The 25,137-nt window shown below is 39.9% G+C and overlaps 2 protein-coding genes across 2 annotated transcripts in view; one reads left to right on the forward strand and one right to left on the reverse strand.

Moving 5' to 3' along the window:
• The window catches only part of fhl2a (four and a half LIM domains 2a), a 68,322-nt gene that overhangs the window by 24,510 nt on the left and 18,675 nt on the right, over window positions 1-25,137 (reverse strand). The gene's annotated exons all lie outside the window — the stretch shown is intronic.
• LOC133664850 (uncharacterized) lies at window positions 19,088-24,773 on the forward strand. Its single transcript, XM_062069808.1, has 10 exons — window positions 19,088-19,416; window positions 20,473-20,583; window positions 20,704-20,818; window positions 20,995-21,845; window positions 22,014-22,200; window positions 22,316-22,564; window positions 22,730-22,854; window positions 23,222-23,268; window positions 23,353-23,501; window positions 23,629-24,773. The coding sequence occupies exons 1-10, from the start codon at window positions 19,255-19,257 to the stop codon at window positions 23,814-23,816; spliced, it is 2,184 nt and encodes a 727-aa protein (XP_061925792.1). The 5' UTR covers window positions 19,088-19,254; the 3' UTR covers window positions 23,817-24,773.

The following is a 25,137-nucleotide window of genomic DNA, read 5'->3' on the forward strand; positions in this document are numbered from 1 at the left end:
ACGTCACCCCCCTGTTCACTTGTATTCTAACCCAGGATGCAGTGGAGACGGTGAGGCAACGTTGACTAGGGGATCACACCTTACAGCATAGATCCACACTAAACCCAGAACAGATTGGCCTTTTGCTGGAACTTTGCCTTAACAATACATACTTTCAAATCATGGGAACGTTTTACCGACAAAAACATGGTTGTGACATGGGATCACCTGAATCTCCAATAGTAGCAAACCTTTACATGGAGGACATGGAAAAGAGAGCTTTGAGCTCTTTTAAGAGAACAGTACCAAGTCATTGGTACAGATATGTGGATGACACAGGGGTGAAAATCAGAAACCGCAAGCCTTCTCACGTTTTGCGATTCAGAATCGATTCTCATTTTTAAAAAATCGATTTTTTTAAATTTAATTTATTCATTTAAAAAACATTTTTTAACTTTTTTTTAATTAATCAATCCAACAAAACAATACACAGCAATACCATAACAATGCAATCCAATTCCAAAACCAAACCCGACCCAGCAACACTCAGAACTGCAATAAACAGAGCAATTGAGAGGAGACACAAACACGACACAGAACAAACCAAAAGTAGTGAAACAAAAATGAATATTATCAACAACAGTATCAATATTAGTTACAATTTCAACATAGCAGTGATTAAAAATCCCTCATTGACATTATCATTAGACATTTATAAAAAAAAAAAAAGGAACAATAGTGTCACAGTGGCTTACACTTGCATCACATCTCATAAGCTTGACAACACACTGTGTCCAATATTTTCACAAAGATAAAATAAGTCATATTTTTGGTTAATTTAATAGTTAAAACAAATTTACATTATTGCAATCAGTTGATAAAACATTGTCCTTTACAATTATAAAAGCTTTTTACAAAAAGCTACTACTCTGCTTGCATGTCAGCAGACTGGAGTAGATTCTGCTGAAATCCTATGTAGTGAATGAATAGAGAATTGTTTTGAATCGGAAAAATATCGTTTTTGAATCAAGAATCGTGTGGAATTGAAAAAAAAAAAATCTATTTTGAATCGAATCGTGACCCCAAGAATCGATATTGAATCGAATCGTGGGACACTCAAAGATTCACAGCCCTACTGATAATATGTCAGGAGACATGCAAATATACATTAAATACACAGAGGACATATGTAAAGGAAATTAATTGAGCTCAAATATACCTACAAACGAGGCATAATGATGCAATATGTACATACAGCTAGCCTAAATAGCATGTTAGCATCAATTAGCTTGCAGTCATGCATTGCCCAAGTATGCCTGCTTAGCACTGCAGCAAGTCAATAACATCAACAAAGCTCAACTTTGTGCATTCACACACAGCATAACATGTTTGGTGGACAAAATGAGACAAAGAAAGAGTAGCATAAATCGTGTCTTTCTGTGGCAGCGTCGGAGAAAGTTGTACATGTAAACAAACTATGAGTTCAAGGACTGCCGCAATTAGTAGGACAAAACGGCGCTCGCCAAATACTCATATCAGTGAAGCATATTTAATATAAACAGTGAGATTTCTAAAAATTAGGAAGGTTTGTGTCATGTTTATCCTCCTAGAGAAACCATATTAAAACAAAAAATATATGTTTTCCCCCCACGTTTTTCCATATACATACATTTTTGGCACCACTAGGGTGGTGCCAAAAAGCCACTCTAAAGCCGCAAGTTGCCGACCCCCGACCTAGGTCGTGAAGCTTTGAGGTATCCAAAGCGCTGAAAGGAAAGAACCTATACAGTGAATATTAAGGGGTTTGTTGCTAAATTGGGAGTGTGAGGTCCGGTCCAACAGTAGTTACGTTTCATCGCAATGCAAAATTCCATAGACAAAATCTGGACGCTGTTGCACCTACCACCAGCAGCCAGGCAAAATATCAATATTGAATTATCACAATTTTCAACCATAATGTATGATTATTATTACTTATTTCATCACTATAAACTGCTTTAATTGTTCCTCCTTACTAAGTTGAGTCACTATTTTACATGTCCAGGAAGCATTCCTTGAGCAAATGGCTGAAAATTGGGCCAAAGTCACAGAAGAAGAAAAAAAAACAGAACAATGCTAATATGGCGGGCTCGAATGGTAAAGTTATATTCATGCATCTGCGTTGTTTGAAACAAAAGCGTGGACTGACTTGAGTTTTGATTGTGCGGAGAGGGCACAGCTGGATAAAGACTTTTGTTTGTTTTTGTTCACCCCTACAAACACACAGATGTCCTAATATTGAGAACTGGCAATTGTCTTTTGCATAACGGGGCTGGTTTTGGTTCAGAAAAGTGTAACTCTTACAAAAAGATATATACAACAAAATGGTTGTATTGGTTATATTGTAGGTTGTTAAGACCAATATATCACTGAGAAATCAAAGCCATGTTGATATTTTTCATTGTCAAAACCAATACCAATATAGATTTTTTTTTACCTTCAGTGCTCCCCCAAAGTTTGATGCCAGGGACCCATTTCGGTCATAAAAATGTTAAAAATAAGTCATATATTATGTTGTTTTTTTCATTCAATGCTTAGATTTGCAGATCAACTGATCTGTTGATATAAAGTTAATTTAAAAAATATATATTTTATGGACTTTTTGTCAAAATCTTGTTTTTATAGAAAAAACACAAAATATGCAATATTGTCCCCTAAGTTTTTTCATAGTGGTATATTTGAAGTGAAGTAATTGCAGTCAATCATTTATAACAAGGTTGATTTTAATATATATATATATTTTTGAGCAATAAAAAGAAAACACCCCACTAAAACCTTTGGGGATCCACGAGGGCCCCACTCATAAAAGTGTTAAAAATAAGTCATACATTATTTTTTTTACTTTCAATGCCTAAATCTCTAGATCAACTTCAGATCTATCCGTCAATTATCATTTTTCATTCTTTTTTCATGTTTTTTTATTGCCGTTTTTGTCTTTTTAAACAGCAAACACAAAAAAATATGCAATATTATCCCCAAAAAAGATTTCGAAGTGGAATTTTTAATGTCAAGTAATTGGAGTCTTGAATAGGTCAACAAATCACGACAACATTGATTTTGATTTATTATCCTTTTTTTTTTTTTTTTCAGCAATGACAGCTTTGTGTTATTAGAGCCAACATTGCAACTTTTCCTTGTTACATTTCATCTGTCCTTTTATTCCACTTTTTTGTGTTCTTTTTTAAAAAGTTTCTAGAATGTACCGCGGGCTGTTAAAAAATTAGCTGACACCCCTGCAATATATCAACAATCGAAGTATTGCCAAATAGGGTTGTACGGTATACTCGTATTAGTATAGTACCGCAATACTAATGAATCATATTCGGTACTATACCGCCTCTGAAAAAGCACCGGTCCTCCACCCCCCCCCCCGCACCCCCACCGTCACCACGTCGTGTCATTGCTGGTTTTCGAGCAGAGGAGCATGTTCGGCAGTGCACAATCACAGAGTACCTACAAGCAGACACAGTGTGTAGACAGAAAAGGGAGAACGGATGCATTTTGGCTTAAAAACTAACCATAAAGGTGAAGTTATAACACTGAAACGCCCTCAGGAAGAGGTGCTTTAAGACATGGCTAGCTAGCTAGCGGCTAAAGTCCAGCCCCAGTCGGCAGTGTTTTAGCTACTTATAAATCACTAATCCTCACCTCCATGGCGACAAATAAAGTAAGTTTCTTACAAGTATCATCCCTGCAGGACGAGGAATAGCTACACATGCTTCACTACACACCGTAGCTCACCGCGTCACAATGTAAACAAATGCCATTGGTGGATCTACACCTAAGATTCACTGTAATGATACCAAGTACAGGAGCATATCTAGTCGATACTACTATGATTACGTCGATATTTTTTGGCATCACATCTTTCGTTATTTTTTTAATATATAGAAATATGTCCCTGGACACATGAGGACTTTGAATATGACCAATGTACGATCCTGTAACGACTTGGTATCGGATTGATACCCAAATTTGTGGTATCATCCAAAACTAATGTATAGCATCCAAACAACAGAAGAACAAATGATTATTACATTTTAACAGAAGTGTAGATAGAACATGTTTAAAAGAGAAAGTAAGCAGATGTTAACAGTAAATGAACAAGTACATTAATAATTCATTTTCTACCACTTGTCCTTAATAATTTTGACACAATAATAGAATGGAAAATGACACAACATGTTACTGCATATGTCAGCAGCTAAATTAGGAGCCTTTGTTTGCTTACTTACTAATAAAAGACACGTTGTCTTGTATGTTCACTATTTTATTTAAGCACAAATTTGCGATAAGAAACATATGTTTAATGTACCATAAGATTTTTTGTTAAATTAAAGGCAATAATGCAATTTTTTGTGGTCCCCTTTATTTAGAAAAGTACCGAAAAGTCTCAAAATAATTTTGGTACCGGTACATATTGGTATCCGGACAACACTATTGTCACTATTGCGGGGCACCGTGAGATCCCCAGCCCTAGCCAGGATCAGGCGTCCCAATACTTCTGTCCATCTAACGTGGAACCCTTCATCTGGCCCACAATGACCCCTCCCATTATAAGCCTCGTCGAGCTGCTCAGCTGTGCAGTCCAAGGGGATAAGGCTGCAGCTGTCATGGGCTTGGCGAAGGTCTCTCCCGATGCTCCGATTCGGCGCTTACTTGTGCTGCCAGAGCGCTGGCGTGGAAAGGTCAGGAAAGACGTACCCCGTCATCACTTTTTGGCCCGTTAATCATTAATGCCCTAGCAACCAATTGTGCTGGAATTTCCGCGTGTCATCCAAGTGTCAACGTGATCGTCTTGAAGAAGTCTTCGGTTGCAATGGATTCCGGCGAGTGAAATTAGCGCCAAAAAGAAGGTCTGAAAAGGTCAACTGGATCTGATAGAGAGGAAGGAATCATTTTGAGCTCTGTCCCCCATGGGGGAAGGGGACGGCTTAGCAAGTAGGGCAAGAATGTTCTGGGGTGCCCATAATTAATCAACCTGAATACACTATCTAATATCTGCAGATACACGACAGTAGATGCTGTTTATCATTAAAAAAAACTATCTTAGCTATCCCAATCACTCAAAAGTGTCTCAGTTGGTTAGGACAGTACTTAATTGGCTTTATTATTTAATACCATTACACAATAATCTTGTCACAAGTGTCATGAGTCTGAAATCTTAAAGACGTTCACAGAAAAAGAATCCTGTAATCTATTGATCCAGTAATTAAAAAAAACCCAGCTGGTGACCAATGACTCATTGGAAGAGATTATGGAATATTTTTAGAGCATAATACCGTGGGAATTCTTGACGAACCATACGATTCGTAATTTTAGCGAATCTTTGGAAAGTTGAAAACTACAGACTTGATGTCGACATATTTGGACTTCAGTTCAGCAGGCATCAAAGGGTCAACTGTGCATGCTTTTTATTTGGCTTTTGTGTTTTGCACTTGAACCGAATGTTTTGTTATTTTCAGATCTTACTATTGACAGTTGAGAACTTCTTGAGTTTGAGTTTGAGTTTATTTCGAACATGCAAGCATACAACATGATACATCACAATTTCCAGTTTCTCTTTTCAACATGTTCGAAAAGGAGTAGAAAGAAGCAGAGCTTATTTAATCCTACCCCTTTTCTTTTACATAACAGTTGCTAAACTTTTTTGTTCACTTCCTGTTCTCAATTTATTCACAATGTACTCCATAAGTAATCACAATAAAAATAAATAAATAAATAATAATTTGTTCAATTCCTGTTCTCAATTTATCCACAATATACTCCTTAAGTAATCACAATAAAAATAAATAGATAAATAATAATTGGTGAAATAAGTTACATTTCATAGGATGAGATAAGTAAGATTATTTTGAGAGTGAAAGAATGGATGAATTAAATAAATTCAGAATGTTTATCATGGTTCTTCTTCTTTGTACTTTGTAAACACTTTAAGTTTGAAGAGTTTCTTGAAGTGGATCATATTAGTACATTGTTTGATTGCTTTGCTTAATCCATTCCATAATTGAATTCCACATACTGATATACTGAAGGTCTTAAGCGTTGTACTTGCGTACAAATGTTTTAAATTACATTTTTCTCTAAGATTATATTTCTCCTCTTTTTTTGAGAAGAATTGTTGTATATTCTTTCTCGGACTGTCAAATTTAATGTGCGATACACTGGCAGTTTTTCAACAATTGTCAGGGACTTGGATGGTGGTAGATGGCATGACCCCAGGATGCAGAGACAGGAAGCGACATGCAGGTAATAAGGAGGTTTAATGGACAAACAAAAGACCAAAAGGCACACTATTAGCATTAGTCGCAAAGGACTAACACACCGGTGCAGCAAGGAAGGATGATGCAAAGAATGCATGGAAGGAAGGATTAGTGATCAAAGGCAGGTGAGTCCCCTGATCACTAATCAAGAGCGGGTGAGGAGAGCAGCGCTCAGAAACAGTGGTGAAGACACATGAAGACAGAACCGAAACAAAAAAAAAATAATAGCAATAGTCGGCGAAAAACCCTAAACAAAAGAAGACAACACAAAACCCCCAAAACTGTCACAAAAATACCACTAACAAAACTCCCCAAAAAAGTGCAGTTCCCCTTTAAGTTTTCTTTTCAGCCAAGCACTTCCGTGTTACAATAGCACAATGATAACACAAAAGAAGTAACAGGTTCACATTAAAGTGGATAAATGATAAAGATGTTAAAGTGCATAAACGGATAGCCGCCACTGTACTGTGCTTTCTCGTACAGTTGTTGCGTTTTTCTTTGTTTCTTGCATTGAACAAAGAGAGCACAGTCTACCAAGTCAAATTCTTTGTGTGTTGAACATATATAAATACATCTGATTCTGCCTTGACTCTCATATGAACTTGAACTGCCATCCCATTCCTAACCCATAGGGTTAAATATGATGCGGGTCCACCTTTTGCAGCTATTACAGCTTCAACTCTTCCGGGAAGGCTGTCCACAAGGTTGCAGAGTGTGTTTATAGGAATTTTCCATCTTTCTCCCCAAAGCGCATTGGTGAGGTCACACACTGATGTTGGCCGAGAAGGCTTGGCTCTCAGTCTCTGTTCTAATTCATCCCAAAGGTGTTCTATCGGGTTCAGGTCAGGACTCTGTGCAGGCCAGTCAAGTTCATTTACACCAGACTCTGTCATCCATGTCTTTATGGACCTTGCTTTGTGCGCTGGTGCACAGGCATGTTGGAAGAGGAAGGGGCCCGCTCCAAACTGTTTCCACAAGCTGGGGAGCATGAAATTGTCCAAAATGTTATCCTGTAGCATTCAAAGTTCCTTTCACTGGAACTAAGGGCCAAGCCCAACTCCTGAAAAACAACTCCACACCATAATTCCTCCGCTGACTCCTCTCTGTCAGTTTACGTGGCCTACCACTTTGTGGCGGAGTTGCTGTTGTTCCCAAACTCTTCCATTTTCTTATAATAAAGCCGACAGTTGACTTTGGAATATTTAGAAGCGAGGAAATTTCACGACTCGATTTGTTGCACAGGTGGCATCCTATGACAGTTCCAAGCTGGAAATCACTGAGCTCCTGAGAGCGACCCATTCTTTCACAAATGTTTGTAGAAACAGTCTCCATGCCTAAGTGCTTGATTGTATACACTTGTGGCCGGGCCAAGTGGTTAGGACACCTGATTCTCATCATTTGGATGGATGGCCAAATACTTTTGGCAATATAGTGTATATAAATACATCTGATTCTGATATATATATATATATATATATATATATATATATATATATATATATATTCCCTTCTTTCTTGACTCTCTTTGTTTGTGCAAAATGAAGTACCATTAAAATATAATAAACATCAATGCTATTTCAATACAAATGAATCCACAGCATCCCTGTCCTGTGATTTAGCTGATTAAAAATTTTAATAGCACTACTTCTTTTCACACTTGCATGACAGATGACAGAGGAACATTGAAAATTACCTACTTAGTAAATGACAGCGTTTTATGATGGCGGAATTTTGACCCCGGAACGGATGATTCCTGTTCCCATTACTTCCAATTGTAAATTAGAAAAAAATCAAATTGCCGAAATCCTACAACCTTTTTAATTGCGACTCGGCAGTTCCAATGTCTACGCGCTGTATGACTGACTACGACGGCGTCATATAGAAATTGTCTTAATTATAGTTTGAAATAGGTTGAAACTAGAGATGTCCGATAATGGCTTTTTTGCCGATATCCGATATTCCGATATTGTCCAACTCTTAATTATCGATTCCGATATCAACCGATACCGATATATATAGTCGTGGAATTAACACATTATTATGCCTAATTTTGTTGTGATGCCCCGCTGGATGCATTAAACAATGTAACAAGGTTTCCCAAAATAAATCAACTCAAGTTATGGAAAAAAAATGCCAACATAGCACTGCCATATTTATTATTGAAGTCACAAAGTGCATTATTTTTTTTAACATGCCTCAAAACAGCAGCTTGGAATTTGGGACATGCTCTCCCTGAGAGAGCATGAGGAGGTTGAGGTGGGCGGGGTTGAGGTGGGGGTGGGGGTAGTGGGGGGGGGGGTGTATATTGTAGCGTCCCGGAAGAGTTAGTGCTGCAAGGGGTTCTGTGTATTTGTTCTGTTGTGTTTATGTTGTGTTACGGTGCGGATGTTCTCACGAAATGTGTTTGTCATTCTTGTTTGGTGTGGTTTCACAGTGTGGCGCATATTTGTAACAGTGTTAAAGTTGTTTATGCGGCTACCCTCAGTGTGACCTGTATGGCTGTTGATCAAGTATGCTTGCATTCACTTGTGTGTATGAAAAGCCGTAGATATTATGTGACTGGGCAGGCACGCAAAGGCAGCGCCTTTAAGGTTTATTGGCGCTCTGTACTTCTTCCTAAGTCCGTGTACACAGCAGCGTTTTAAAAAATTCTTAAATTTAACTTTTTGAAACCGATACCGATAATTCTGAAACCGATACCGATAATTTCCGATATTACATTTTAAAGCATTTATCGGCCGATAATATCGGCAGTTCGATATTATCGGACATCCCTAGTTGAAACATATTTTAAAAAATACTCAGTCACTCTACTCTTGTCATGTTTCCTCACATGCCTTTCAAGACACGTAGGAGGTAGGGCATGACACAATAATTGTGTAAACAGGGACATAACGTCTCATATTTACAGGCAGTCCTTCCCGGGTGACATTCTCGCATGTGAGATGTGACTGACTAAAATATGGAATTAGAAAATTAGAGAGAGGCAGCTCGTCTTACTGGATGTTTCTGATGAAGAAGACATTCTTAAACAAAGTTTGACAATAAACATGTCAAACTTGTTATGCCAGATACTAAGAAGAAACAAGATTAGGCTTTATCCTGGAAAACATGTCATCAACCAACTAGAGTACAGACAACCTCTAGTTTAAAAGACTATCATGTATAAACACAGATTAATCATGCAATTTCGGAGATTCAGATTCATGTGATCGGTGGCAAATTTCGCTTCAAAACACAGCTTTCTCAGAAATTCTCTTAGCATCTAAGTTTAAAAGTTGAAAATGCGATCAAAAAGCAAAACAAGTTTATGAGGCAGCCGTTAGCAAGAACGTTGCTAGCACAGAGACAACAAGCAGATAACAAATACGATAAATTCCGGACTATAAGCCGTTCCTTTTTTCCTAGGCTTTGAACCCTGCGGCTTATAAAACGGTGCGGCTAATTTATGGATTTCTCTTTACTGACGGCCAGCTATAATGTAAATATTTTTTTTTTGTTCTTTTTAAAACAAGCAAACACACTGAACAGGTGTGTTATTGTTTGTGCTATGGCGCCATCTTTGGAACAAGTTTGCTCACTGCAGGTGCTGCAGTTGCCCTCCTGTTTAGACTAAGCTATGAACCTACAAAAAGTACAATTGCCGTTCAGTCTTCTAGCTGTCCATAGAGTTTTTACTCGTATGGATTTTTCATTTATCACTCCAAGCAACGTTTGTAGGTTTTACAGTGTCACTAAAACAACTTTTACTTACTAAACTGTCCCCTGTGTGTTCTCAATGCATATTGGTACATGCTATGGTAATGTATTGAAGCTAGCTTCGTTAGCATTGGCTACTTTACTAACACATTTATGAGTGTCTTTGTTAGTATTATTAACTTACAATGGCATTCAGTTTGTATTATTTCAGTTTTGTAAATCCTCTAAAATGTCACCCTTGAGTTATTGAGTCTGTTTAGCAAACAGGAAGTAGAAAACAAAAATAAGAGCGCTGGACAGGAAATAAAACAGAAACTAATAATAAAGTCCAAACTAATGCTAGCAATAATACTAGCACATATAAATCGTTTTATTTACATTTTAATTCAACTGTTGCTCTTTAATTTAATGACGAGGGCATTCCAGAAAGGGACTTTATGTCTTAGATGTATTCTGTTCTTCACATTAGCACTAGCAATCCACTCCACGATCTGGAAAGACAGATTTTTTTCGGATGATTTTTGGTGGAATCGTAAAATATTCAGAGCGATTAAATTTAGAGGTTTCACTCTACGCCCCCCTAGTGGCTGATAGCAGCACTGGGGATGACGTCAGAAAAAAACTGATTGGCCGCTTTATACTACAAGTGCTGTAATTTATTTAAAAAAACACTGAACAAAAAAACATCTAACATTTTGTATCTGGAAAAAAGATTTGATTGCAAAACAGCTTGTCCCTTTCAAAGAAAATGTGCATTTAGTTTTTAGAGATAAAGTATACATTTTTTTTAAGCTTAAAGGCAGGGCCTTAACTTCAGCGGGGGCCCCGCGGCCATCCATTAATTTTTTTGTTTTTTTCATGAATACATCTCTTTTGCAACGTCTGTGTGAGTGTAACAGAGGCCAGTCAACTTTAAGAATAGTGATGGCGATCCAGGCCCCACTATGGACTGGACTCTCACACTATTAATTAGACCCACTCGACGTCCATTGCACCGGTCGCCTAGGGTGGGGGTCCCCACATCTGTGGTCCCCTCCAAGGTTTCTCATTGTATCCCATTGGGTTGAGTTTTTTCTTGCCCTGATGTGGGATCTGAGCCGAGGATGTCGTAGTGGCTTGTGCAGCCCTTTGAGACACTCGTGATTTAGGACTATATAAATAAACTTTGATTGATTGATTGATTGATTGATAGTTAGCACGCTCGCCGCTAATACCGGTGACCTGGGTTCGCACCCCACTCGGAGCTGTAGGAAAAAATTACGCAGCCAAGTGAAAGAGTCCATAATTGCTACACGAAGCAGAGCTGTCCGTAGGAGCACCAAATTATTGCATTCCGCCTTCAAAATCGGGCTTCAGCCCAGGTAAGCCAATCCATTTATGTTCCTCTGGCCTGGCGTCCACATAGGTGGACTTCACATTTTTGGTTGTGTAGACCCCAATACAACATTTTTCTCAACAAGACCCTGGTTTCCACTTACGAGGACATCATATGAATGTCGGATTTTCTCTTTGCCAACCATCACCTCTTTATTGGCAATCATCTTTCACTTTACTTTCACTATCTTTCACCATAACGGCTGGTGGAGGAACAATTTTGACAACAAATTTGAACAATTTCCCCTGTGGATAAATAAAGTTTGTCTAAGTCTATTGTCTAAGTCTAAGTCTAAGGAAGAGTATACCACATCACGTGTTAGATTTAAGGTGGCTGACATCCAAAAGTTCACATGGCAACTTTCAACTGTTTTTGTTTTTATACTTATTGGGTTGCAAAGAGCCCAAGTAGCCAAGATAAATTAAAAATGCATGCCATACAGGAGTTTGGATCTTAATCGGCTACACAAATTTTAGTAAGTGATGATATGAGAGTCATTGGATACTTAATTTGTGCCACTAGAGCATCCGCCCCGTCCCCGAGCGCTTTTCCTGGGGTTAGTGTGGTGATTTGTCACCTCATTTCGAGTCGCTCTTGACGACCATGATCCCGCGAGCCGTCCATGGCGGGTGATGAGGGTATATCTATATACGACACGGCAAATCCGCACACATTTAACCTGGTGTTGTGTTTCCAGCCGGCTTAATCCCCTCAAAGATTAGTGGGATGTTTCGAACCCGGCTGCCCCTTTATTTAGAAGATTGCCTTTGTTCTGTTTGTCCGCACACGTGCTGCAGACATGTCAAGCCACCACCCCCCGCCCCCGCCTCCATGTACAAAGTATGCGTGCAAAGTAACGTTTTTTACCATGTTTCTTTGACTGACAACATCATTAGTGACATCACAATCAGCTTGCTTTTGTGCTAAATGCAAAACCTACTTAGACCTTTAAAGGCCTACTGAAATGTATTTTTTTTAAATTTAAACGGGGATAGCAGATCCATTCTATGTGTCATACTTGATCATTTCGCGATATTGCCATATTTTTGCTGAAAGGATTTAGTATAGAACAACGACAATAAAGTTCGCAACTTTTGGTCTCTGATAAAAAAAAGCCTTGCCCCTACCGGAAGTAGCGTGACGTAGTCAGTTGTTCACCTCCTCATATTTTCCTATTGTTTTCAACGCAGCTAGAGCGATTCGGACCGAGTAAGCGACGATTACCCCATTAATTTGAGCGAGGATGAAAGATTCGTGGATGAGGAACGTTAAGAGTGACGGACTAGAATGCAGTGCAAGACATATCTTTTTTCGCTCTGACCGTAACTTAGGTACAAGCTGGCTCATTGGATTCCACACTCTCTCCTTTTTCTATTGTGGATCACGGATTTGTATTTTAAACCACCTCGGATACTATATCCTCTTGAAAATGAGAGTCGAGAACGCGAAATGGACATTCACAGTGACTTTTATCTCCACGACAATACATCTGCAAAGCTCTTTAGCTACTGGGCTAACGTGATAGCATCTGGCTCTAATGCAGATAGAAACAAAATAAATAAATCCCTGACTGGAAGGATAGACAGAAGATCAACAATACTATTAAACCATGTACATGTAACTACACGGTTAATAATTCTCAGCCTGGCAAAGCTTAACAATGCTTTTGCTAACGACGCTGAAGCTAACTTAGCAACTTAGCAACCGGACCTCACAGAGCTATGATAAAAACATTAGCGCTCCACCTACGCCAGCCAGCCCTCATCTGCTCATCAACACCCGTGCTCACCTGCGTTCCAGCGATCGACGGCGCGACGAAGGACTTCACCCGATCACAGATGCGGTTGGCGGCTAGCATCGGTTGGTGGCTAGCATCGGCTATCGCGTCTGCTATCCAAGTAAGTCCTCTTGTTGTGTTGCTACAGCCAGCCGCTAATACACCGATCTCACCTACAACTTTCTTCTTTGCAATCTCCATTATTCATTAAACAAATTGCAAAAGATTCACCAACACAGATGTCCAGAATATTGTGGAATTATGAAATGAAAACAGAGCTTTTTGTATTGGCCTCAATGGGGGAGCCATACCTCTGTTCTACTGGCTAAGTCACGCGCATAAGTCATATCCAAAGGAGTTTTTCAACCGGAAGTTTAGCAGGAAATATAAAATTGCACTTTATAAGTTAACCCGGCCATATTGGCATGTGTTGCAATGTTAAGATTTCATCATTGATATATAAACTATCAGACTGCGTGGTCGGTAGTAGTGGGTTTCAGTAGGCCTTTAAAGGGGTTGTTTGCAACATTTACACAGATGTCTAGAGGGCGACAATTTTCCAATGTATTTTACGCAGTATAGCCCGCCCTCTCACGGCTTCTCGTACGTAACAACGTAAATACGTACGTTTGTAACACATGCACGCGCATTAGCTTTAGGTGTTGTTAGCTAATATTAATAATATGGATAGCTAGCATTAGCTGTCATTGAGTGTAGATTCTATCATAACAACAGCATGACTGCACATTGGATGTTTGCACGCGCTCCCTGTTCGTACGTGTTGACGAGACCGGTAGAGTGACCGCCGTAAACACCAATCATTTTATTCGGGCCGATAAAAAATGTTATTCCATAAACTTTGTAATTGTGAAAAATATAGACAATTGTCAAACAAAAGTGTTCTGTTAAACCACTAATGGTAAGATAAGCTAGTCTTGTTATATTTTTTCTTTGAGAAATGCTACTGTGAGGAAGTTGCAAACAGCACCTTTAAAGTACTAATCACAGTGGTACCAAAAGACTGAAGTTCACTGACAACTTGTTTCTCTAGTTAAAAGGTGTACAAGTTGGATATTTACTACGGCTGGGTGACTAATCAAAAGAGAATCAAAACCTTTGCAGGGACTCCTAGTGGTCTGTGAAGTGTATCAATGATTCGGCTTTATTGTCTGATATTGGCTGCTTTTTTGTGGCGTGGGGGAAGCAATCCAGTGTGTCTGAAGTGCTTTTCTATCGCGTCTTAGCATCCATGATTGACAGTTTAGACTGCTTGGACATACACACGCACCATGTTGGCTGTGGAACTCATATTTGGAAAGTGCCAAGGCTGGCTCGGTTTGCTTGCTTTGATTGATGGATTGAAACTTTTATTAGTAGATTGCACAGTTCAGTACATATTCCGTACAATTGACCACTAAATGGTAACACCCGAATAAGTTTTTCAACTTGTTTAAGTCGGGGTCCACGTAAATCAATTCATGCTCCTGGTTTATAGCAATTGACGTGCAGTTCCAACCATTCGCTCACGGCCAGACGGATATGATTAAAAAAACAAACAAACTTCTGACTGCATTCTGCCCACAAGACAGCTTTTTTCTAAACGAGAAATATCGTCATGTTTTAATCTAGCAAGATCTTGTGATATTGTCACAACCCTCGTACTAACCACAGTCTTGTGGTAGCTAAAGGGTGGAGCTATAGGCCCAGTGCAGTCCATCGATTTGTGTTTCCTCTGTCCAAAGTTCTAAAAGGTGACACATCTGCACAATGTCACTTATGGGACTGATCTTTTTGGGTACTAACTACAATAGTATGCTACCACTATCAAAAGTGTAGTAAAAGGTGCAAAATCAGAACCATGCCACTCTTAGCACCCTCCCGTTGGGGTACTCACCAAACTGGTGTAACACCTAAAGGCTGGAGCGAAGCACATTGCAGACTGTCGATGCAGTGTTTCCACTGTCCAATTTTAAAAGGTGCTATACCTGTCCTGTGCCATGCCACTTTTGCAACTCTGCTATTGGGGTACTAACCAAGATGGTACAGTACCTAAATGTGTAGCTAGGTTCACTGCTGATGGGTGTTTAGTAGGGATGTTATAATATCAATATCTTCCGGTATGATATTGTCATGGTATTAAGGCCACGGTATGATATTATTGTGGAAAAATAAAAGACTTCATACAAATTTTAGTGTATATTATTTTTAGGATAAACACACTTACTGTAATTGAACACAAAAATAATGCTCAAATGTTGTAATCATATGTCCCGGCAAGAAGTCTGCGTTCAAAGAACTCCGGCTTATTAGTGATTCCCACAGCCCAAAAAAAGTCTGCGGGCTATAGAGCGTTTTCTATTCGGGTTCCAGTACTCCGGAATGCCCTCCCGGTAACAGTTAGAGATGCTACCTCAGTAGAAGCATTTAAGTCCCATCTTAAAACTCATTTGTATACTCTAGCCTTTAAATAGACCGCCCTTTTAGACCAGTTGATCTGCCGTTTCTTTTCTGAAACGGGCACAGGTTCGGTGGCCACGGATGAAGGGCTGGCTGTCCAAAGTCGGGACCCAGGGTGGACCACTCGGCGGGGGGTGGGGGTGGGGGGGGGGGGGGTCCCCACATCTGCGGTCCCCTCCAAGGTTTCTCATTGTCTCATTGGGTTGAGTTTTTCCTTGCCCTAATGTGGGATCTGAGCCGAGGATGTCGTTGTGGCTTGTGCAGCCCTTTGAGACACTCGTGATTTATGGCTGTATAAATAAACATTGATTGATTGATTTATTACTACAAACACGTGTTTTTAAGTGCAAAGAATTGTACGGAAACAAAAAAAAAAAACTTACAGTTGAGTGCCTTTAAAGTGAAATGTAAACATCCAGTATAACAAATGTAAAACAATGATGTTCAAATCTTACTTTGTGAGTCCTCTGCAGTGGACACTTTTTTATATCAGTTTGGAAAATGCGGTTTCTCTAAAAAGCTAACTGACAATTTCACTTTTAAAAATGTAAATACATCAAAAATGTATGTTCAGCTTTGCTGGCTTTAACTATATTTTCCGGGTGATGGTTTATCAAGTTTTATAGCTTGTCATATTTCTCGCGATGTGCAGAGTCTGTGATCCCAACCAACGCTTTCCCTCCTGTGCGCTGTGACCCGCTCTGTGTCGCCTTGGAAACGCTCAAGACAATGTAGCGCTTTGCTTTGCAGTACGTAGACTTTATTAACTCCGCCAAAGAGCTTTTTTGTGTGTCTGTTAGTTAGCAACATAACTTAAAAAGTTAAGGATGGATTTTGCTAGAATGTTCAGCAAATGACTATAAAGAAAAAATCATCTTATCTACTACGAACACACTTCTCCCGCATGCTTCTTCCTTTTCTCCCCTTACACACGTTCCATACCACCATTTTGCCGGTACCGCTCCGCGCAGAGCATTTTGGCAGATATAGTTTATTTTCAGACCAGCCAATTCAAAAAGGGACAGAAAAACTACACTCACCAAGTTTTTGTTTGTTTTTTGTGAGGATTTTGAAACCGCAATACCGCGGTATCTACAATATCGTTTCATCCCTAGTGTTTGGTTTACACCAGGGGTGTCCAAAGTGCGGCCCGGGGGCCATTTGGGGCCCGCAGCTAATTGTTTACCGGCCCGCCACACATTCTGGAAATACGATTGTAAAAATAAAAAAGAACATTAAAAAAAGTGGAATGAGGTGAAATCTAACGAGAAAAAGTTGCAATGTTGACACAAAAGCTGCCATGCAGGCTGTTTTTTTTTTCTTTTGTCTTTCTTCATTTTTCTTTTTTTGCCATTGCTCAAAAAAAAAAAAAAAAAAGACAAAAAATCCATGTTATAATGAATTATTTTCAGGGCTCCAATTACTTCAAATATTTCACTTTAAAATGTTTTATGTGGTAAATATTGCATACATTGTGTAGTAGCCATATAAAAACATCAACGTTTTCTTTGACAAAAGCGCATAAAACGAACAAAATAATAGTTCCAGCATAAAATCGACAGATATATCTGAAGTTGATCTCGTAACTTAAGTGTTGAAAGTAAAAGAAAAACTTAATAAAAATGTATCACTTTATGAGTGGGGCACCTTTTGGATCCCAAATATATTTAGTGATTTTTTATTTATCTTTTCACTGTGATTACTCAAAAATATGAAATAATTAAAATCAATGGTGTCCTGCATTATTGATCTTTTAGGGCTCTAATTACTAAATACTGCATATTTCAGTTTTACAATAAAAAAACTAAGTTGTTTTTGACAGAAAAGCCATAAAACATTTTTTTTAATTTGTATTACTTTATATCAACTTGAAGTTGATATAGAGATTTACTGTAAGCGCAAAATAATTTAAAAATAATAATAATCTGACTTATTTTTAACATTTTAATGACTGAGACCCTTTATGGTCCCCGCGGGACCCCTAAAGGTAAAATAAATAAAAAATGCATATATTTTGTTATGGTTTGAAAATCAATCAATCAATCAATCAATGTTTATTTATATAGCCCTAAATCACAAGTGTCTCAAAGGGCTGTACAAGCCACAACGACATCCTCGGTACAGAGCCCACATACGGGCAAGGAAAACTCACCCCAGTGGGACGTCAATGTGAATGACTATGAGAAACCTTGGAGAGGACCGCATATGTGGGTAACCCCCCCCCCCCCCCCCCCTCTAGGGGAGACCGAAAGCAATGGATGTCGAGTGGGTCTGACATAATATTGTAAAAGTCCAACACATCAGCGAAAGTCCAGTCCATAGTGGGGCCAGCAGGAACCATCCCGAGTGGAGACGGGTCAGCAGCGTAGAGATGTCCCCATCTGATGGACAGGCTAGCGGTCCACCCCGGGTTGGGAGCAGAGTAGAAAAGAAAAGAAAAGAAACGGCAGATCAACTGGTCTAAAAAGGGAGTCTATTTAAAGGCTAGAGTATACAAATGAGCAGAGGTGGGACCAAGTCATTGTTTTGCAAGTCACAAGTAAGTCTCAAGTCTTTGCCCTCAAGTCTCGAGTCAAGTCCCGAGTCAAGACAGGCAAGTCCCGAGTCAAGTCGAAAGTCAAGACTGGAAAGTCTCAAGTCAAGTCCCAAGTCCTGCATTTTGAATTTCGAGTCCTTTCAAGTCCTTTTAACCACAGACTAATATATTTACACAGATTGTGTATGCTTTTAAAACGCTGTATTTATTTATTAAAACAAGTGCATTTGAAATTGCAAGAAAAAAAATAGTGCTGACATTGCACTTCATAATAGCACTATTAACCAGTCATTTTAAACATTTAACTCATTACTTTACAGAATAAACACATTTGAAAAAACAAGTGCAACTGTACTTATTTGCACAAAAGTGTTAACATTGTATTTCCATGGCATATTGCATTGTAACTAGTTCCACAGCAGTTTCTATCCTGTTCTTACCTGATCTCATTGATCTCATCTCATACTGTATATGTGTTGATGTGTGCGTACACATGAAAAACATAACAAATACATGAACATAACAATGAACAGAGTTGAACTTTTTATATGTCAGGGCTCTATGCAATATGTACACATATTCTTAAAGGCCTACTGAAACCCACTACTACCGACCACGCAGTCTGATAGTTTATATATCAATGATGAAATCTTAACATTGCAACACATGCCAATACGGCCGGGTTAACTTATAAAGTGACATTTAAAATTTCCCGGGAAATATCCGGCTGAAACGTCGCGGTATGATGACGTATGCGCGTGACGAAGGCAGTTGAACGCGTCATCTTGGAATAGGTCCCTCCCAATTTAAACAGCTCTGTTTTAATCGCTAATTTCCACAGTATTCAGGACATCTGTGTTGGTGAATCTTTTGGAAATTTGTTCAATTAACAATGGAGACTGCAAAAAAGAGAGTTGTAGGGAAGCGGTGTGTTGCTGCTGGATGTAGCAACACAAACCAAAACACAACCGGTGTTTCATTGTTTCTTTTCCCAAAAGATGGCGGCCAAGCTTTACTATGGAACAAAGAAGTCAAGCGAACACGGTTGGATTGGACGACACATACGAAGTACAGTGTATTATGCAGCGAACATTTCGAAAGATCATGTTTCGAAGAGGGTCCCTTGCGAATGGCAGAAATGGGAATCAGCACTCGTCGACTCGTGCTGAAGAAAGGTGCGAAGCCAACTATTTTCGATAGACCACGGACAAGTCCGGAGCACCCGACCCCCTCCACAAGCGGACAGACTGGGCACATGAGGTCTGCATTTGCCAAAAGGGAAAGGAAGAGGGTAAGAATCTTGATATCCAGTTTTCATAGTCAGACTACACTGTTCCAATATCCATTTCTTTGTTCTCAATTGTTGAAACCCCCCCACCTCCACACCCCGGATTGTAAATAATGTAAATAATTCAATGTGATTATCTTGTGTGATGACTGTATTATGATGATAGTATATATATGATAGTATATATCTGTATCATGAATCAATTTAAGTGGACCCCGACTTAAACAAGTTGAAAAACTTATTGGGGTGGTACCATTTAGTGGTCAATTGTACGGAATATGTACTTCACTGTGCAACCTACTAATAAAAGTCTCAATCAATCAACCAAAACTAACACACACAGTCATAGACTACTCCAGTGGTTCTCAACCTTTTTTCAGTGATTTTCCCCTGTGAACATTTTTTTAATTCAAGTACCCCCTAATCAGAGCAAAGCATTTTTGGTTGAAAAAAAGAAAAAAAATACAGCACTATGTCATCAGTTTCTGATTTATTAAATTGTATAACAGTGCAAGATATTGCTAATTTGTAGTGGTCTTTCTTGAACTATTTGGAAAAAAAGATATAAAAATAACTAAAAACTTGTTGAAAAATAAACAAGTGATTCAATTATAAATAATATTTTGTACACATAGAAGTAATCATCAACTTAAAGTGCCCTCTTTGGGGATTGTAATAGAGATCCATCTGGATTCATGAACTTAATTCTAAACATTTATTTTGTTGAAGTATTATTCAATAAATATATTTATAAAGGATTTTTGAATTGTTGCTATTTTTATAATATTTAAAAAAAAATCTCTCGTACCCCTTGGCATACCTTCAAGTATCCCCAAGGGTATGCGTACCCCCATTTGAGAACCACTGGACTACTCCATGAACAATGAAATAAATTAACAATAAAATAGTCTACATATAATTATTGCTTCAAGTTCTAGTCAAGTTCTTCTGCAGTATAAAGTATCGTACATTTACTGACATTACTGTCAATAGTGTCAATACTGTCAATAGATTACAATAGACAATAATATAAAGTATTGTACATTTGTACATTTACAGACAATAGATCAGATCATGGACAGTACGACTACGGCATCAGTGGCGGATGCGGTGGATGAACCAATGGCAATGGCACTAGATTTGCCTGATGAGGAGGGCGATCAAGATCAGGTTCGATTTGTTTTCCTAATCAATGTTCAAATGGATTACAGTTCAAGCCCAATCCAAAAGTATTCATAATTAATGTAAATGAGGTATCCATATTACATGTAGCTGTTTCTCCATTTCCAGGGAAATACAAGAGAACAAGGATGCCAGACGGACTGGGTACCGATTGGGACAGCACCAACAGCAATGACCAGTAGCAAGAGCACCCAAACAGGGAAAATACATCATAGATCAAAGGGTATGTCTATTTCGGTGACGAACATGATTCTGCACATCACAGTACACATTGCACGCTGCCTGTGCAGAGTAGAGTAGACAGATAAATTAGGTGATTCAAAGACAATAATTATTATGTGATTCTAGTTTAATTTTAACAGATTATATAAAACAACTTGTGCTTGATTTTATTGCTAGGACACCAGGTGACCCCAGATATCCTCGAGAGGGTTAGAGCTCGGCCGGCCAGGGTTAGTGAAGTCCCATTGTCAAGTGTAGCAGCTCCATCTGACAGCCCCGAGATGCAGACTAACATAGCAGCTCCAGGTGTGTCTGGAATGCAAGCCAAGCTACGACCACCTCCTGCATTGTTTGATGAAGGACCAGCATCAAGTCCCACTGCGCCTTTTGTTGGTGGTTCTTCCGATGACAGCTATGTGCCGAGTGAGTCAACGACATCGGATCCGTGTCAATCTGACGGGTCGCCAGATCGCCCATGTACTCACCAGATGCATGAAGAGGGCTGCCACAAGGAACCGAAGTACATCATCTTTGAGTCGTGCCTCCAGAGTCTCGTCAAGTGGTGTCACTGTCCAGTCTGTGGCAGCCAGGACATAAGCCCTTCTTGGGATTCGAACGGTACACAGCTGACCATGACTCTTCAATGTGCATCATGTGACCAGAGGAGTAGTTGGAGCAGCCAGCCAAACATTGGCCCTTATGCCGCGGGCAACATCCTGCTGTCTGCTGGCATCCTCTTCGCTGGGGCATCTTCTGGCAAGGTGTTGCAAGTGCTGAACAGCATCGGAGTGGTCACGTATGTGAAGAGGACATTTTTCAACCACCAGGAGCTCATCCTGCAGCCAGCCATCAAAAAGGTGTGGGAGGAACAGCAACGGACGCACCTCACCATGCTGCAGGTGGAAGGCCGACCCCTCGTCCTTGGTGGTGATGGGCGAGCAGACAGTCCGGGACACAGCGCCAAGTTCGGTACCTACACCACAATGGAGCTTGTGGCCAATGTGGTTCTCGACCTTCAGGTTGTACAGGTACGACCATATAATCTCACTAAAACACTAGTAACACAATAAGCAGATAAGGGATTTTCCAGAATTATCCTAGTAAATTTGTCTAATAACATTAACCATTTCAATGTATACTAAGCCCCTTTTTCATTTTTTTCTTTGCTCATTCCTTTTCTGTTATATATATTTCAGAGCAACGAATGTCTTGGCAGCTACCATATGGAGATGGAAGGACTGAAGAGGATGGTGGAACTGCTGATCAGCTGGGACCTGGATGTCGGGGTGCTGGTGACAGACAGACACAGACAGATCGCTAAATGGATTCGTGAAAACATGCCCAATACACGGCACTGCTATGACATCTGGCATGTTGCAAAATGTTAGTTGGATTATTTGTATGCATGACAAGTTGTGAAGTAGTGTGTACATATCAGTGATCAGATGAATGCGATATTGTATTTAATCCACAAATTTCTGTTTTTTTCTGTTTGTAGCCATCGGAAAGAAACTGAAGGCCATCGCCAAGCATAAGGACTGTGAAGACCTGAAGCCCTGGGTGCAAAGTATAATCAACCACCTCTACTGGGCAGCAGTGTCTACACCGCCTGGAGAGGGGGAACTTCTGGTTGCCAAGTGGAAGTCTGTGGAGCGACACATTCAGAACATCCACAAGGACCATGGCGACCTCTTCCCAATTTGTACTCATGGACAACTGCAACGGCAAAAGAAATGGCTCAAACAAAGTGAGTAGGCAAATAAGTTGCCCGAAAGCAGTGAGGGACTAGCAGTATTTTCCTGCACATCTTTTGAAAGTCAAAAAATTCAGATAAACTTGTAAGTAAATAACCAGTTTAAGTTGACTGGAACATTTTTGTAGAAACGTTGTTCTATTTTAAATTTATGTTTAGGTTCACGCTCAGCAGTGAAACTGGAGGAGGTGGTCAACAACAAGTCCCTGCTAAAAGATATCGCCATGCTGTCGGGTGAACACCAGACTTCCAAGGTGGAGGCGTTCCATAGCCTTATCATACAGGTGAGAATTAGACTGATCGCCTGTAGGTGGTGTCGGTGGTTACCACCTGCCACTAGGACTTTGGTGGCCAGGGAGCAAAATACTAGAGCATACTAAATGAAGCCTTGATACAGTCAGTGTAAGCAAGAGAATGTTGGAGGTCCAACATAGTGGCTGGCATCTTGGTGAGAAAGATTGCAAACAATTCTGGCGTGGTGTTAACATTGAAAACAAAACAGCTTCATTACTGCAGGAGATCAAGCTTTAATAGCTGACTATTAACAGTTTAATACACAAACATTTGTATTCAAATTTACAAACAATTTATAAATTTACACACACATTGTATGGACGCATGACTGAATAAAGTGTCTTTTATCTTATACAGTTCGCACCGAAAATGTATGTCTTCTCATACATCGGAATGCTGTGCAGGTATGTTTCCACACTAATCTAAGTGTCACTAGTGTGTGCCATACTTTAGTACTAATTATTACATTATTCTGTTACCACACCTAGGAACCTGCTTGCTGGGCTGCACTGGAACGAAAATTCGAGCCGCCCTATAGCCACTACACAAGCGGGTGCTGAGCGCTATGCAGTACGCTACCCGAAGTATAAAGCAGGGGGCCATGTGGTCAAGAAAATCGCGACAGAGCCAACATACCGTAAGTGTAGAGGACACAAAACATGTAAACACTTGACACTTTGTATCATGATAATAATACTGTCAAGTTTCACTCTCCATGAGTATATTATGTTGTGAGCAGGAACATGTACAATTGTATTTTGCAGGCTACGTAGATGACTTGATCAGGGAGGTTGTTGCTGGCTGCAGACAGACCCCTGACGAGAGAACACCACTCAGCGTCACTGTGGATGTGCCTCCCTTCCTCTGCGATGAACTGGAGAAGCCAGACAAGGAGGAAGCCATCGCCAAGCACAGGAGTCGCTTCGGTAAGTGTGAAATGCCCTCCCGGTAACAGTTAGAGATGCTACCTCAGTAGAAGCATTTAAGTCCCATCTTAAAACTCATTTGTATACTCTAGCCTTTAAATAGACCCCCTTTTTAGACCAGTTGATCTGCCGTTTCTTTTCTTTTCTCCTCTGCCCCCCCCCCACGTGGAGGGGTTATTCCGGTGACCATGGATAAAGTGCTGGCTGTCCAGAGTTGGGACCCGGGGTATACCGCTCGCCTGTGCATCGGTTGGGGACATCTGCGCTGCTGACCCGTCTCCGCTCGGGGTGGCCTCCTGCTGGCTCCACTGGACCCTCACTAATATGTTAGACCCACTCGACATCCATTGCTTTCGGTCTCCCCTAGAGGGGGGGGGGTTACCCACATATGCGGTCCTCTCCAAGGTTTCTCATAGTCATTCACATCGACGTCCTACTGGGGTGAGTTTTCCTTGCCCGTGTGTGGGCTCTGTACCGAGGATGTCGTTGTGGCTTGTACAGCCCTTTGAGACATTTGTGATTTAGTGCTATATAAATAAACATTGATTGATTGACTGATTGATTGATTGATTGATTTTATTGATTAAGTACAGTGGCCATGTAGATTCTGTTGCAGTCACTGCACGTCTTGGAACCCCGTGTAGTCCATCGATGGGAATGTTGTCCTAATCTTATGTACTACACAAGCTGGTAGTACCACCCTTATGTCCTTTCCCAGATATCCCCAGCAGAAGCGGACAAACTGTCGATAGGCTGTGTGTCGTCTCCGCCTGCAAGTAGCAAATGATGGCAGCTGTTATTATCCGGACATGGATACACAGTGACTCACTGTTCTCTGAGATTCAAAAGACATTGTCATGCATTCTATTCATTTGTCATTTACTGTTGCAGTAAATTGTAAATATTGTTGACATCTACGGTCCATCTATGTAATACTTCTATGATATATAATGTCATGTGCATTGTAGCACAGTACATTTCACAGAATAAGAATAAGATAAGAAAGTGCTCATTCTGACTTATCTTCCAAAGGTTGATAGAATAAAGAATTATTTAAACTTATTAGTGCCTCACTCATTTTGCTGTTGCTGCAGCATGCCATATTGCTGTTTGTAGGCGTTATACGCTGTCTGCAGCACCCATTCATCCAGACACACAGATGGAAAGCCATGGTGGTCTATGATGCACGTCTTCACCCCCTCCTCCTCCATCGTTCTGGTCACTGCCTCTATTTCACTACAGCAGACACACTCAGCCACTGTCTCCATGTTCACACAGTTTTGACATGTACACCTGGAAATAGAAATGTTCATAATATTTGTAAATCAATTCATATTATTGACACCT

Source organism: Entelurus aequoreus, linkage group LG14, assembly GCF_033978785.1.
Source record: "Entelurus aequoreus isolate RoL-2023_Sb linkage group LG14, RoL_Eaeq_v1.1, whole genome shotgun sequence".
Classification (NCBI taxonomy): Eukaryota; Metazoa; Chordata; class Actinopteri; order Syngnathiformes; family Syngnathidae; genus Entelurus; species Entelurus aequoreus.

Coding starts and splice junctions, on each gene's coding strand:
- LOC133664850 (XM_062069808.1), top strand. CDS start 19,255: ATGGCAGAAATGGGAATCAGCACTCGTCGACTCGTGCTGAAGAAAGGT. Junction 19,417..20,472: donor CCAAAAGGGAAAGGAAGAGG/GTAAGAATCTTG, acceptor GTACATTTACAG/ACAATAGATCAGATCATGGA. Junction 22,565..22,729: donor AAAGAAATGGCTCAAACAAA/GTGAGTAGGCAA, acceptor ATTTATGTTTAG/GTTCACGCTCAGCAGTGAAA.